At 41.6% G+C, this 15,775-nt stretch overlaps 1 protein-coding gene across 1 annotated transcript in view; it reads left to right on the top strand.

The window, feature by feature from the left end:
* The first annotated feature begins 1,757 nt into the window (after positions 1-1,757).
* TRNT1 (tRNA nucleotidyl transferase 1) overlaps positions 1,758-15,775 on the top strand; it is an 18,589-nt gene continuing 4,571 nt past the window's right edge. Inside the window, exons 1-4 of the mRNA XM_027775451.1 lie at positions 1,758-2,057; positions 2,625-2,827; positions 7,390-7,566; positions 12,651-12,789. Coding sequence (XP_027631252.1) covers positions 2,651-2,827; positions 7,390-7,566; positions 12,651-12,789 — 493 coding nt within the window. The 5' untranslated portion in view covers positions 1,758-2,057; positions 2,625-2,650. The remainder of the gene's footprint in view (positions 2,058-2,624; positions 2,828-7,389; positions 7,567-12,650; positions 12,790-15,775) is intronic.

The following is a 15,775-nucleotide window of genomic DNA, read 5'->3' as shown; positions in this document are numbered from 1 at the left end:
AAACTGGTTGTGGCCAGTTAAAAGTAGTTCTGGCCAGTTCAAACTTGCACAAACCAGTTTTAACCAGCTTAAACTAGTTCAAACTGGTCCTCGCCAGTTCAAACTGGTTTGGGCCAACTGCTTCAAACTGGTTTTGGCCAGTTCAAACCAATTTTAACCAGTTCAGGATGGTTCTGGCCAGTTCAAACTGGTTTGTGCTAGTTCAAAGTGGTTTAAGCCAGTTCAGTCTGGTTCTGACTAGCTTAAACTGGTTGTGGCCAGTTCAAACTGGCTCAAACTGGTTTTAACTATTTTAAACCAGTTCAAACTGGTTCTGGCCAGGTCAAACCGGTTTGGGCCTGTTCAAACCAGTCTAAGCCTGTTCAGTCTGGTTCCGACTGTCTTAAACTGGTTGTGGCTAGTTCAAATGGACTCAAACCAGTTTTAACTAGCTTAAACCAGTTTAATCTGGTTCTGGCCTGTTCCAACCAGCTTGGACCAGTTCAAACCGGTTCAACCCAGTTTGGTCTGGTTCTGACTGGCTTAAACTGGCTATGGTCAGTTCGAACTGGCTCAAACCAGCTTTAACTAGCATAAACCGGTTCAAACTGTTTGTGGTCAGTTCAAACTGGTTGAAACTGTTTAGGGCCAGTTCAAGCTGGTTTAAGCCAGTTCTGGCCTGCTCAAACAGGTTGAAGCCAGCTCTAGCTGGTTCTAACTGGTTCTGGTCAGTTTATACTGGTTCAAACAGGTTTAAACTGGTTCTTGCCAGTTCATACCAGCTCAAGACAGTTCTAGCTAGTCAAAACCAGTTCAGTCTGGTTCAAACTGGTTCAAACTTTTTTTTAAGTCTGTGGCTGGTTCAAACTGGCTCACACTGGTTTTAACGAGATTAAACTTGTTCAAGCCAGTTTTGGACAGTTCACACTAGTTCAAACCGGTTTTAACAAGCTTAAACTTAGGTTAAACTGGTTCAGGCTGTTTCTGGATGGTTCAGAATGGTCTTGACATGCTCAAACCGGTTACAGCCGGCTCAAAATGGTGGCCCTGTGTGTTTTTCAGAGTCCTCAGGCAAGCAGCACAGTTGGCAACAAGGGATCCAAATGCTTTCATGGCCAGCTCGTCAGGAGCTGGCCGTATATGGTGAAATTAATTGGCATAAAATTGTTCGTAATGCTGCCTTATTATCTTGCTAATGTCTGCCTTATGGAACTTCAGAACATTCAGGGAAAATGGAATTAAAGTACTTTATTCTGGTACCAAAACAATAAGTGAAACCCATGCATGTTTTTTTCCTAACATATTATCCGTTAACTTTTTAAAGACTCTTATCTGTAATGCTATCCTTTTTTCTCTTCTTTTCTTGGTCAGTGTAACAAGGACGTTCCTTTTTTCCTAAACAACACAAACGTTGGTGTTGTGGGAGTGCCCAACAGCGTAAGTTGTAACACGTGGCGGAGAGTACCCTACTCTAGGGCCGCCCTAGCCTACGAGGCTCCAGAAACCTCTGTCTGCGCTTGTCAGCTAAGAGGAGGGGAGGGCGGGGAAGCGCTCCCAGGCTCCGCCCATGTCCCACCGCGACTTTCTATTCGTTACCGACCGACCTGCGTCGGTGACGCCACCACGTTCACAGTCCCGGAAGTGCGCGGCAGGGGCGGCACGGGGACGGTAAGCGGGCGCGCGGGGTTCTGAGGGTGATGGAACCCGCGGCGCTGTCTGAGCGGCGGCCGTCTTCCCATTTACTTTCCCCGCGCGGTTCACGCTATTGCGGTTAGCCTGGGTCCTGGGGCTGGTGGGAGCGGGATGTGGCAAGAGGTCTCCGCAGCTGGCGAAAGAACACCACGTGGAGGTCGTGACCGCGGACGTTCGCGTCTTGGCGGCCAGCCCGGGTGTTTCTCTCTAGGCCCTTAACGAGCATTCGGTGTGTGTGGAGGAGGGATCGCGCCCTCCCTGCGGGCTTTCCCTGAACTGAGGCGGAGGTGGAAGGAGTTGGAGCCGGTCTCTCCTCAGCTTCTGGCCTGGAGTGGGGGATCGCGCCCCCCGGCGGGAAGCGCTGCTCCAGTGCCGGCTTCCCAGGGGTGCGTGCTTCTGTAGTTCCCGTCGCTTCCCAGGAGGGCCCGCCTGACGGGGCAAACGGGGTTTGATTATGGAGAAAGGCAGAGTATGGTGGGAGGAAAGGGATGAGGGCACTGCGGATAGTAAAGCTACGTCATGGGGAAATGAATTTTTTTTTTTTTTTAACAAGTCCCAGGAAATACCCCTGAGTCGGTACATTGTAGGTGCGGTTGGGGAAGTGGAATGAGATCCACCTACGGCCTTGACGTGTTCTAGAGACCAGGTGTTCCAGCGAGTCTCCCGGTTGGGACTACTGTTGGTGGTTGCCCCTGCCCCTAGCTGTATCTAAAGCCTGCCTCTCGAGAGAGAGTCTTGAGAGGAAAACCTGTTGTATGGCTATAGTAGTGAGTGCTTGGGAGTGCCAAATCAGGAAGCTACAAACATACATCGAGTTATGTGACTCCCTCAACTTGTCACTTTGTCCGAACGGGAGTTGGTATTCCTCTGTTTATTAATAAAATTGCACTGTGTTCCTTTGTTTTCCTTCACGGTTAAATCTTCATTGGCGTGCACGCCTGTTTGCCTTGTAGATGTGTGGTCCTGACCTTCTCTCCAGATGCTGAGGTACCTGTATTCTTGGCATAGGCCCATACTCAGCTGTAGATGCAGTAGGCTGTGCCTTCTGAAGCAATATCTGTTTACAATGAAGTTACAATCTCCAGAATTCCAATCTCTCTTCACAGAAGGATTGAAGAATGTGACAGAATTATTTGTCAAAGAGAACCATGAATTAGTGAGAGATTAGGATGGCTTTTCTTGCTTTGGAAGCTTGTAGAAATGGAGAAACAGAAGGACAACATTTGCTTGGCTAACATTGTTATCAAGCTAATGAAAAGCAGGCTTACTAATGGTGCAAAACTATAGCCAAGTCACTAGAAGATGCAAAAATTGACTAGAAGAAAGCATATCATGGCTTTTCTGTGTGGCGTGCTGAGTACTTTCCATACATTACAATATTGATCCTTCTAATTGTGAGCAGTTGAAAGAAATAATAGTTACCTCCATTTGTGTACGTGCAAAACTTATGTGGAGAAAAGCAGGAAATGACTTAAGCTAACAAAGTGCCTGCCTAGTGTAGCCTCTTTCTATTGATCAGTATAAGTCCTTAATGCTAGTTATAGATGTTGCTGAAGCGGCCACTCAGCTGCATTTCAAAGCCTTTGGGACTTTTTGTGGCATATTCAGAAATAGGTTAAGCTGTATGGATGTTGGAACACAAGCTGTATGGTGCTCCTCAATGCTGGCTGTCTGTTAGATTTGCCTGGGGAACTTTTAAAATACATAGATGCGGGGCCGGCAGGTGATGATGTGGTTAAGGGCACTGGACTCCCACATGGCTGACAACGGTTTGAGTACCAGACTTGATGACTTGCTTTCTCACTTTCCCTTTCTCTCAGTCACTCTGTCCCTCTTTGGTCACATTTAAATAAATAAATAAAGTTGAATATTTCTTTAAATATATATATATATAGAGAGAGAGAGACAGAGACAGTCAGAGACACACTCAGGTTCTAACTCCAGCCTACTGAGTTGGAATGTCTCTGTCTGTCTCTTTTAATTTGCTAGAAGAGAGGGAGAAAACACATGGCCATCCCCCCACCCCCATGGAGCATGATCATGCTGCAATGCTTTTTCTTCATTTCTTCACCCCATTGAGGATTTTGGGTGGACACACATGTACTGGGTGTTTTTTTTGTTTTGTTTTGTTTTTTCACGCTGCTTGTGCTGGGATTCAAACTGCATTTGGCCATGTAGTATTTGGCTTTCTATGTACAACACTTAAAATGTGGCACTATGGGGCCAGCCCTGAACTGGAATCTCTGGAAGGAGTGTGTATTTTTAATAAGAACGCCATAAATCCTTTTTTTTTTTTTAAGTCACCAGAGGACATGTGCACTCAAATTAAGAGAAAGAGTAAACACCCTTTAATGGGGTGTGATCATGCACAATCTTCCCCCCACCCCATTTCTCCGTCCCTTCAGGATTTGGGACATGTACATATATGTGCCTGGCATGGTTTTCAAGTCACAAGGGCTGGGATTTGAACTGTGTGAGCGCAGGCTTGCTATGTACAGCACTTAACCATTGTGGCACGAGACTTGCCTGGCTGGCCGTAGGTTAACTCTGAAGCACAGAAGATGGAGTAGCCATCTCTTTAGAATGACTCCTTATGTTATCTTATTCCCCAAACTGCTTTCCCGTTCTTGAAATTACTGATGACTTTTTAGGGACAAATCAGAGGTCCAGAACTCATTGGTTGGTTTGGGTGATCTTGAAGGAGAGGTCTTACTTAAGCAAGTATGGATGTGCTGATGCTTCTCTGTGACTTTAATTGGACAGTGAAAAATGCTACATATTTAACTGTCAAATAGAAATATAAATTATGTATGTATGTGAGCTGAGAATCCATGTGAAATATAAACTTCAGATCATATTGAAAAGCTAGAAATAGGTGAAAATTGTAATTATTTTCAGTACATTTTATTCAGTACATCTAAGATACTATTATCTCAATATGAAATTTATGTAAAAATAGTTTTTTATTGTAAATCTTCAAAACCTTTGTTTCTGTGTGTTTAATGTGTATAACACATTTCAATTAAGAATCCCTACCTTTCAGGTGCTCAGTATCCACAAATGGCCAGTTGCTTCTGTGTGTGAACAGCACAGATCTAGAAGCTCCAATTTTAGTTTGAATTTGAGCTTTTATCTTTTTATAGGCCCTTCCCAGCACTCAGTCTTCCCACTCTTAATTGCAAGAGGCTTCTTAGAAAAAAGATTACTTTAACTCCTGGTAACTTATCTCGGATCATTCATCATTTTCTTGGACACATGGCTTTGGATTTTTTTTTTTTTTAGACTATAATAATTGGTTTACTACCCTTGATGTTAAGAGCCGAATTTTCTCTTTCCCAAGGGAGGAAGCCTTAAGGAAGTCAGAACCTAGATACTGGGTTGTTGGGAAAATCACGATACATTTTTGCATAGAAAAACACGTCATGATTTTTCCAGTGACTGAATAGTATGGTAAAATAGAGGGAGTGGTGGTGTCCAGGTCCTGTCTTTGAAGACTGTCACATGAGAGCATGGCACATTCTAAAGTGACACTTTCTAGGCTATGGTAGAAGTATCCAGATGGAATCTTTTAGTGTAATGGTCAATAGGTGGAAAGTTGAATTTTCTTTTTATTTGATTGTGGTTATTTCTAAAGACTTAGTTGCCCTTGGTAAAGCAAAGTTCACAAAAACATGAAGTCTGTGTGATGGCTCTTGTGATATATGTGGTTTAAGTCTTCCTGTAGCAGTTCTCAAATCTATATATTAATATTTTTAGTGTTGTGTATGTGTGTGTATATTAGACAGGATCTTACTGTCATGATCCTCCTGCCTCAGTTTTACAAGTAGCTAGGCCCACAGGTGCTGGCCTGGCTGGCTGGCTGGCTTATGTATGTATATATGTATGTGAGCTGGGAATCCAACCTAGGTCTCCCATGTGGCCTTGTCCTGCCAGGCAGCAGCATCTAGCCATATGACTTTGGCTGGGCCCAGTTTTCAGTTCCCAGTTGTGGTGGATTGAGCCTTGTATCATAGTGGAGTCAGCTGTACATGTGTCTAGTAGTTATAGTTTTCATATGTGCTACCTAGAAAAGAGGTTTATATTTTTCCTTTAGAATTACTTATTTAATTTTATTTATCGTTATTTTCTTAATTTGGTATAGTGCACATGTACTCACCAGATAGAAAGAGAGGGAAAGTGAGAGAACAAGCCGCCAAGTCCAGGACTTGAACCTTGTTTGGCCACATGGGAGTTCAGTGCTTCAACTGCCATGCCACCTGCTGGTCCGTAGATGAGTTCATTTTAAACATCTTATGTAGATTGTTTCTGGAGGATTCTTAGCTGTAGCATGAGTGGTAAGATAGACTAGTGTCTGAAAGTTCATAGATTTATGCATGAGCATACTGCTTCAACATCTGTTCAGAAAGCGAAATAAATACTTTCTGTTATGGTTTGTAGTAAGACTCAGGAGGCAGTCATTTCAAGAGAAAAAGGAAAGGTTATTGAGAGAAAGAGTGCCTAGGTGTTTGAAGTGGGAGGTGCTTTAGGCTGCCCTCCAAGGAAAGGGGGGATCCCTTTATAGGACAATCAAACTATTCTTGGAGACTGTATGTATGACTGATATTCAGTGGAGTTAGGTACAGTGGGGGAAGCATACATGAAAAATTTCATGATTTATTGTTGGTTCTATCTCTGGGGAGTTAGACCTCTCAGTACTTGCTTTGTGTCACTGTATACTACTCCCTGGATCAGTGTGCCCTTGCAGTAGCAGTTTGGACTATGGGCCCCTGTTAAGGCCAGGTCTGCAGAGATCTGGCCTTGGTTCCTTGTCAGGCATGGAGTGACACCAGGTGGTGATCAGAAGAGTTTTAACTGCATGCGAAACATCTGTTCAGAAAGCGAAATAAATACTTTCTGTTATGGTTTGTAGTAAGACTCAGGAGGCAGTCATTTCAAGAGAAAAAGGAAAGGTTATTGAGAGAAAGAGTGCCTAGGTGTTTGAAGTGGGAGGTGCTTTAGGCTGCCCTCCAAGGAAAGGGGGGATCCCTTTATAGGACAATCAAACTATTCTTGGAGACTGTATGTATGACTGATATTCAGTGGAGTTAGGTACAGTGGGGGAAGCATACATGAAAAATTTCATGATTTATTGTTGGTTCTATCTCTGGGGAGTTAGACCTCTCAGTACTTGCTTTGTGTCACTGTATACTACTCCCTGGATCAGTGTGCCCTTGCAGTAGCAGTTTGGACTATGGGCCCCTGTTAAGGCCAGGTCTGCAGAGATCTGGCCTTGGTTCCTTGTCAGGCATGGAGTGACACCAGGTGGTGATCAGAAGAGTTTTAACTGCATGCGACTTTACACTTAGACCATTTTAGAAAGTGTGTACATAGGCTGGAAAAAGAAAGCACAATTAGTGGGTTTACACATTGGTATTAATTCAGATTTATGTTAATGATGTAATTAATGTTAAGGCATTAGGGAATTCTGAATTGTCTTCAAAATCAGCAAAGAAAAAGTTTGGCAAGTTCCTTGTTTCCTCCAGTTCTTAGAGGCATTCCAGTGTAGGCAAGTCATTTTACTTCTGTAGGCTGTGTTCTCATTTTTTTATATGAAAGGACTGCATGGAATGAGATCCCTTATCCCTAAAAGACTGAAAACCTTGTACTTTAGTGATTCTTAAACACACTGAAGTAAAAAAAGAAAATCTTTGTGTCCTCTCAGAATTATTTGTCAAAGAGAACCATGAATTAAGAATAGCAGGAGGAGCAGTGAGGGATTTATTAAATGGAGTGAAGCCTCAGGATGTGGATTTTGCTACCACTGCTACCCCTACACAGATGAAGGACATGTTTCAGGCAGCTGGGATTCGGATGATCAACAACAAAGGAGAAAAACATGGAACGATCACTGCCAGGGTGAGTGAAAGTTGGGCCCTTAGATGATTACAGTGCCTTTTTTGTAATTAAATTTTTTTTTTTAAGTTTAACAAAAGCAAACAACAAAAAGCCTAATAATCAGTCTTCTCTACCCCCCTTAAACCCCATGTCGTCCTTGTTGCCATCACTCTTAGCTAATTTTTATGATATCTGTTATCTCTATGTTCGTTTTTAATTTCCCGGCTTTAAGGTATGTTATATTGACTTCCTATAGGAGATATTCTAACTTTCTTACCACAACCCTTCTCAACAGGAAGCACAGATCATTATCCTTTTCCTTAATTTTTGGTCAGATCATCATTGGGATTCACATTTATAATTTGATACTGTTTACAGATGGACTATGAAGTACATTATGATTACATTTCTGTTACTTTTTTTTCCTGCAGTTAATAGCATTTTTCTTTTGCACAGCTCTCCATGTCCCACTAATTGATCCACACAGTGTCAGAACTGTAGAGATTTAAATACTTTGAGTTTTAGGTTTTTTTCCTTCATTTTTTAATAGAGATTTTTGCTAGAGGGCAGGTGTGCTTACCTGAGAGAGACAGAGACAGACAGACAGAAAGTGAGAAACACCCCCCAGGGATGATGGCTACATTGCAATCCCTTCTGCATTTTTTTTTTTTGGAGAGGTTTTTGCTATAGGGCACGTGCGCTCGCCAGACAGACAGACAGAGACAGAAAGTGAGAAATCACCCCCCAGGGGGGATGACCACGTCGCAATCCCTTCTCCTCCCCTCCATTCTCCTCTCGGGATCTTGGGCATGCACACACACGGGCCCGGCATGAGTTTAAGCCACTGGGTCCGGGACTCGGACCGCGGTCGACTATGTGGGAGTTCAGCAACATAGCCATTACGCTAACTGCTGGTCCCACCTTCTGCATTTTCCTCTCAGGATTTTGGACACACACACACATGTGCCCAGTATGAGTTCCAAGCCACTGGGTCTAGGACTTGAACTGTGGTCAACTACGTGGGAATCCAGTGATGTAACCATTATGCTATCTGCTGGTCCCTCTCTCTTTGGTTTTTAAAGATCTATTTGAGATCTATTTGTATGTTTGTTTATTTTTAATTTACTAGAGGGTGCATGTACTCACCAGAAAGACAGAAAGTATTACCGCCTTCCCCACAATGAGGAATGGCCATACCACAGTCCTTCTCAATTTCTCCCTCAACATAGGATTCTGGACACACATGCACCTGGTGTGGGTTTATGAATTGTGCAGTTAGCCTTGTGGGATGCAGCCACCTTAAGCACCATACCGCTCCCTGGCCCTATTTAATATTTTTTTAATTGCCAGAGGGCATGTGAGTTTGCCAGAGAAAACAGAGAGAGGAAGAATCACTCCTCCCACTCCTGCATGGGGCATGGTCACAGCACTGTCTTTTTCCTTCATCTTTCCCTTCTGTCAAGATCCTGGGTGCCTGCACACATGAGCCTGGCATGTTTTTTAAGCCACAGGGGTCTGGGCCATGTGGAATCTGGCTTCTTTAATCACTGTACTCTAGAGCCGGCTCTGTTTTTCTTAGATATCTCACCTGATGCTGTCTTCCTGTGTTAGTATATGCTTTCTAGAAATTTTCTTGGCTTCTCTTTTCTTTTATGTACCTCCTGTTTCTTGGATCCCATGTGGCACTGTTTATTTATGCCCTCACTTTTAATAGTGTAAAACCTGAAAACGTTTACCTGTCTGAAAATAATTTTATTTTGCTTACACACTGGATTGATAGATTTTTTTTGGCTATGAAATTCAAAGGTAGTATTTTTTCACTTAGAAATTTGAAAGTTTTGTTTTCTAGCTCCCAGTACTGCCACTGAGAAGTTTGATCCCATTTAGATTTCTCTGTTGTTATCTCCGGTGTTTTAAGTTTAAAGCAGTGTACCTTGTTTGGATTTATTTTTTCATTTCTTATGCAGGGTACTTAGTAGGCCTGTCATAGGGTGGGGGAGTGGTGAGCTGCACTGTGTAAAATTCTTGATCCTTTGGGTCCAGATTACTGAAATCAGAGCCCTGTCCCTAGGCACGAAATAAAGCCAGAACCACAATAAAAGTAGGTAGAAAAGAGAATTTAAAAGGAAAGAAAGATTTTAAAAAGAAGTACACCCAAAAGGCTTTTGGGTGGACAGGTTGCTAGGTGGCAACTGCATTTTAAACTGGTTAGGTATTATTTTTATTACCAGAGGTGATAATGAATATTTAACAGTGGAGGTCTATTACACTATCTGTGTTATTTTTTTGCATTCTCAGGCTTTATCCTGCACTTGCTCTTCTCTCATAGGTGAAGAATTTGAGCAATTTGGTTACCTAACTGCGCATGCCCAGTGTGAGCCATGATGATAGGGGCATCCTAATTAGGATGAACTACCCAATTAGGTTATTGCTTCAGTGCGAAATCAGGATGTTGACCAAAATGTCTGTTTGGGTCTTCTTGTGTTTATGAGGAATAGAGGAAACTTTATATTTACCGTCATCCCTTGTGTCTTCCTCAGGTACCAAGGAAGAAAAATGAGAATTGCCTCACCTTTCTGGTGCCAGGAGCTGGGTGGGAAGAACGCCTTTTCATAGAGGGTCTGGTTGTTAATTCATGAGAAGTTGTGATTGATGTGACAAGTGTTCCACTGTTTTCTTAGGGCTGTCCACTCATTACTAGCTACCTGCCTACGACAGGCCCTCATGTGTTTCTTTTATCCATCCACTTTGTTAAAGGTCTCCTTTGGAGAATCCTATTATCTGTATTTTGGACTGATCTAGTCTTATCTTTTGTTTTCTTTCCCCATGTCTTTTACTTTACTTCCAAAGAAAATGCCTAAATCTGATTTTCAAACTTTACTGTTCTGTTTGCATTGCAGTCTCTTCAGTTTTCAAGAAGTCTTAGATTTTTTTCTTTGGAAGGCTTCCTCCTTTTGTTTCAGATGCAGTATGTTCTCTTATTTCTCTTTACACTATCACTATAGCTTTCTTGATGGTGTCTTTGTTTCCTTTTAGTGACTTTCCTGTGGGCTTTGCTTAGATATAGGGGCCTCTCTCCATATTTGGGCAAAGTTGTAAGTGTTAGCAGAATGACTTGAGGGCTTCATTGTAGTTGTGCCTGGGAAGTGTCGGCCATTTAGCTGTGAGGTCCCAATAAGTGCGTCAATATCAGTAAGACTTTTAATTAGGAGAAATCAGAGAGGAATTCTCAGATTTTGCTAGGAAATAGGCTTGTTAGCATTTGCAAACAAAGTGGAATAAGGGGTCAAGTAGACTTTTACTGAGACTTGTTTTCATTGTGATGCGTTTTTCCTGTGATGATCTGTGTTTGGTTCACCAAGTTGATTACTTTGGGTTCAGCGTTTTAAGAGTTAATCTTTAGTTTTCTGCTTGAGTAATGGAAGCATTCTGGGGGTGGGGTAGGGTGTCTGAATCTTTCCTAGATTTTTACTTGGCTGTCAGATACACTTGTATCTGAAATTATACAGTGTTCCACTTGTGTCTGTGGAATTATATATAGGAGAATACGTAGCTTGTATGTAGAGAAAAGTATGTAGGAAATAGAGAGGAACCCGAGAATGGACTATTAGCGATTATTAGTGGCTTGTACTTCATGAAGAGACTCCAAACTCCTGCTTACATGTGAAGTATTTTACTATCTACCCCTAAATGCTGATGGATTATATATGTTGGGGGGTGTGATTGTGTGTGATTCCACTGTGCCTTTTCTTTTCGATGGAAATGCTCTTCTCCTCCACCAGCATGCACAGATACACCTTTTTTAGTTTTTTTTTTTTTTTTGGAGAGGTTTTCCCTATAGGGCGCGTGCGTTCGCCAGACAGACAGAGACAGACATAGAGACAGAAAGCGAGAAATCACCCCCCAGAGGGAATGGTTACGCCGCAGTCCCTTCTCTTCCATTCTCCTCTCGGGATGTTGGGCATGCATGCACACGCGCCCGGCATGAGTTTTAAGCCACTGGGTCCGAGACGCGAACTGCGGTCGACTACGTGGGAGTCCAGCAACATAGCCATTATACTAACTGCTGGTTCCCACCTTTCTTAGTTTTTTGATATAGGGCAAATGCACTAATCAGAGAGAAAGAGGGGGAGAAGTGACAAATCACACCCTAGAGACTGTTGACATGCCACAGTCTCTTTTCCATTGTCCTAGGATTTTTGGGTGCACATGTTTTTCAAGCCACCATGTCCAGGACTCTAAACGGCCACTATGTCTAGGACTCAAAACCGCACAGTCAGCCATGTAGAATCCAGCTGCCCTGAGTCACCACACCAGGGGCTGGCCTTGAGATACTAATTTTTAAAGGTCAATTCAGATGTTACTGTGTGATGAAGCTACTCAGCTTTCCTAGTTGGAAGTAACCATTTGTTCCCAAGATACATGTAGCACTGTAGCTTCACTGGAGAGTACCAGTAAAGGAGTTGTAGGGTTCATTATCAGTCCTTTGCTTAAAGGTATATATTCCATACATTAATACTCTTTTTGCAAACTGGAGCTATTAAAAATATCTGAGTTTCCTGATTTGCAATTGAAGAACCAGAATATACTTTTAAGGGCTCCTCTCTTCTGTCACATCACTTGTCAGAGTTGGTGTGTATGTGAAACTCATCTGTTATAATTTAATAGGTATTTAGAAAAAAAATTCTTAGCCTAGCTGCAGGTGGTGGAGTGCTGCTGCACAGTGTTGGACTCATATGCGGAAGCCTTGGGTTTGAATCTTGGGTCTCCCTGAACATGCTAAGCCTACTCCTGGGCTTGCACATGATCTTATCCTGGCTGGTAATTAGGCTGGGAGAGGTATCATGGCATGGCAAAACCTCAAGGAGGGTATCTATCCCTTGTTCCTTTTTTCTTATTAAACTTTCTAAACAACTTTAAAATTCTTTGATCTGTTTTTGAATATTGTGGGTAGGTACCTTTCTGTTTCAAGATGTATGCTGGTTGTTTCCAGAAAGACACATGACATAAATTATTCTAGTACCATACCTTAGTAAAGACAAATTTTGTTTTCTATTTGTTGATAGTAAAAACTACATTTTTAAAAGACATGTATTTAATTGCAGCTTCACGAAGAAAATTTTGAAATTACTACGCTGCGGATTGATGTTGTTACTGATGGAAGACATGCCGAGGTAGAATTCACAACTGACTGGCAGAAAGATGCTGAACGCAGAGATCTCACTATAAATTCTATGTTCCTAGGTAGTATGAAACCTATATTCACCAACTTAAGTTGTGTTACATTCTTGATGGTGTAAAATATTGGTTAAAAATATCTTTGGAGCCAAAGTTCTTAGGTTCAAATTTTGACTCCATTCACTATACATTAATGAAGGTGTATAAAATGAATAGCTTTCTGTGTAGGGTTGCTGTGAAGATTAAGGGAGTAAAGATGATTGTCAACTGTATAGAACAATACTCGACACATGTACCTTTAATCGGTGTTATTAACAGCATCTAAACAATGCAGATATTTCAGGTAAGGAAAATATGCATGTGTGTGTGTGTGTGTACGTGCACACACACAGACACACTGCACACATGCAAACACAGTATCACTCTGTCCTTTGTACTCCCCTTTATGCTTGCATGTATACTCTTTCTTATACTCTGGAATTCATTGGTGAATGGCTTCGTGTTTTTTATCGCTGAGCCTGTATACCTCAAATTGCTTCTTAGCATTACATTTTAGGAGTCATCAGGTAGAGTAATCAGGTAGAGTTGGCATGTAACGTGAAACCTACTCATTACCTCAGCTTAACCTTTTTGTTAATGAAAGTAATGAGAATATTGGGATAAATGTGAATTAGGTACATGGTCACTGTATCCTTTATTGTAGTATAAAATGATAGACAAGCACTTTATGTGTGTAAGACTTTGGATTTACAAGATGGAGGAAGCATTTATACTTTTAATAATGTAGTTTGTAGCAGTAAGTGGTCAATTGCTTCATAAGATGGGGAAGAAAAGTTTTTAGGTCAAAATGGGATTTTGTGCTGAGAATGTGAATGACAGATAACCATCTCTGGGGTGCCTGTAGGTTCTAGGTATATCATTGGGCAACTAATGTACTTTATTTAACTGTAACAAGAACCTCAAAATAGGTATTGAGCCCAACTGACAGATGAGGAAACTAAGTTCTAAATGTCTTTGTTGATATTTTCGTAGCCTGAGTTTCCAAAACTTAGATGCTTATGACCATAGGGATCTTAATTGGTATGTGTCTTCTTTCAATTATGTAGTCAGAGCTCTAGGCATTTAGTTCTTACAGTATTCATAAACTGCTCTAGCTAGTACAATGTACAACTAACTGGATTCTCAGAAGCATATTTAACTAAGAGAAACTAGTGTGTATACATATATGTATGTGTATATATATATGTATATATATATTTTAAGTTACTATTATAGACAAGCTGTCCTTATTCAGGCTTTCTTTTCTAACATTTGTTTACCCTTCACAATGTGCTAGGTACTGTTAGAAACACTGTACACATTTAATCTTCCCAAGAAGCACATGAAGTAGATACAGCTGTTTAACCCATGGTGACTTACCTGAAGCTGCACAGCTCATACATTGTAGAATTATGATTTCAATTCTAGAAAACTATCTTCAGAAGTCATTTATTTTTTTCTTGAGAGGTTTTTGCTATAGGGCGTGTATACTTGCCAGAAAGACAGAGATGGACAGAAGGCAAGAAATCATCCCTTGGGGGGGATGGCCATACTGCAATCCCTTCTCCATTCTCCTCTTGCATGCACACGTGCCTGGCCCAAGTTTAAACTGCTGGGTCTAGGACTCAAACCGTGGTCTGCTACGTCAGAGTCCAGTGACGTAACCATTATGTCATCTGCTGGTCCTGTCATTTTTTTGAAAATGTACCGTAGGGTATATGGCTCACTAGAGAGACAATGAGAAATTAGCTCCTGGTGGGGATGGCCATACTGCAGTCCCTTTTCCTGCATTCTAGAATTTTAGGCAGGCAAGTACATGAGCCCCGCATGATTTTAACCCACCAGATCCGGGATTTGAACACAGTAAGCTGTGTGGGAATTCCAGTCCTGAGCACAGAGGTCACATCCCCCCCACCTCCCCGAGTGATTTTTACAATAAAGCACATGTGTTTGCCGGAGAGAGACAGAAATCACCTGGAATTTTGGGCATACAAGTCCAGTCTGAGTTTGAGGCTGCCAAGTCTGGGACTCTGTGGTTAGCTAGGTGGGAGTCCAGCACCTTAACCACTATGCCATTTGCTGGCCCCTGAGGTCTTATTCCTTACCAATGCATTATTCCTGTAATTCAACTTTATTTCATATTTTTTTATTTACTGTATAACAGGACAATATTCAGAGCAAAACAAAACACACACTAATATACACCCAATCTTTTCTTTTAGCCCAGGTCTTTGTCCAGCCAAGTCTCACTGATCAAGTATTCATATTTCTGACAATTATAGTGATTTTTTTTTCCCTAACTCTTTTTTGCTTGTTATATTTCTATGATTTTTTTCCCTTGAAATGTTGATTTTTCCTTTACTGAAAAATACTATAACATTACTTTAATAAAGTAATTTCAGGCTCACCAGAGAATTAAGCTTCTTTATGACAAATACTATATTATTTGCTACTTAGTAATCATTTTTGTTTACTTTTTTTTCCTCTTAATTTTGGTATCTTTTTGAGTCTGAAGTCTTTTAAATTTGTCACCAACATCAAGATGGTTCCTTTTTGAAAAATTTATCTGAGAGCACATGTGTTTACTGGAACTGGGCAGGGGATGTGGTGGAGTGAGAGAGCAATTACCTCCATAGCATCTGGTTACGCACTAACCCCTTTTCCTCCATTTCTCATGCTGGAATTCTGGGAATATGTGCATGTAAACCCAGCATGTTGTTGAAGGCATTGGGCCTAGGACTCTTTGTCAGGCATGTGGGATCCAGCTGCCTTAGCTGCTAGGTCATTAGCTGGCCCTAGATGGTTCTCCTTTTGTACCAGGACAAATTGGTCACTCTGTTGGTATTGAGGTTCCAGATGCTTAATTGGTTTGTCAGGTCTTTTAGTTCAACAAAGGACATACTGCTATGGGAATTTGTTTATACCATTGTAAATTTTAATAGGTTCACATAATGTAAAATTTACCAAGGATAAAAGGCTAAAGAGGTTTCCTCTGGAATCTCAATGAACAGGA

This window comes from Tupaia chinensis, unplaced genomic scaffold (assembly GCF_000334495.1).
Source record: "Tupaia chinensis unplaced genomic scaffold, TupChi_1.0 Scaffold000565_1, whole genome shotgun sequence".
Lineage (NCBI taxonomy): Eukaryota > Metazoa > Chordata > Mammalia > Scandentia > Tupaiidae > Tupaia > Tupaia belangeri.
The sequence above is the reverse complement of the archived record's forward strand: the minus strand, read 5'-3'. Positions and strand labels throughout refer to the sequence as shown.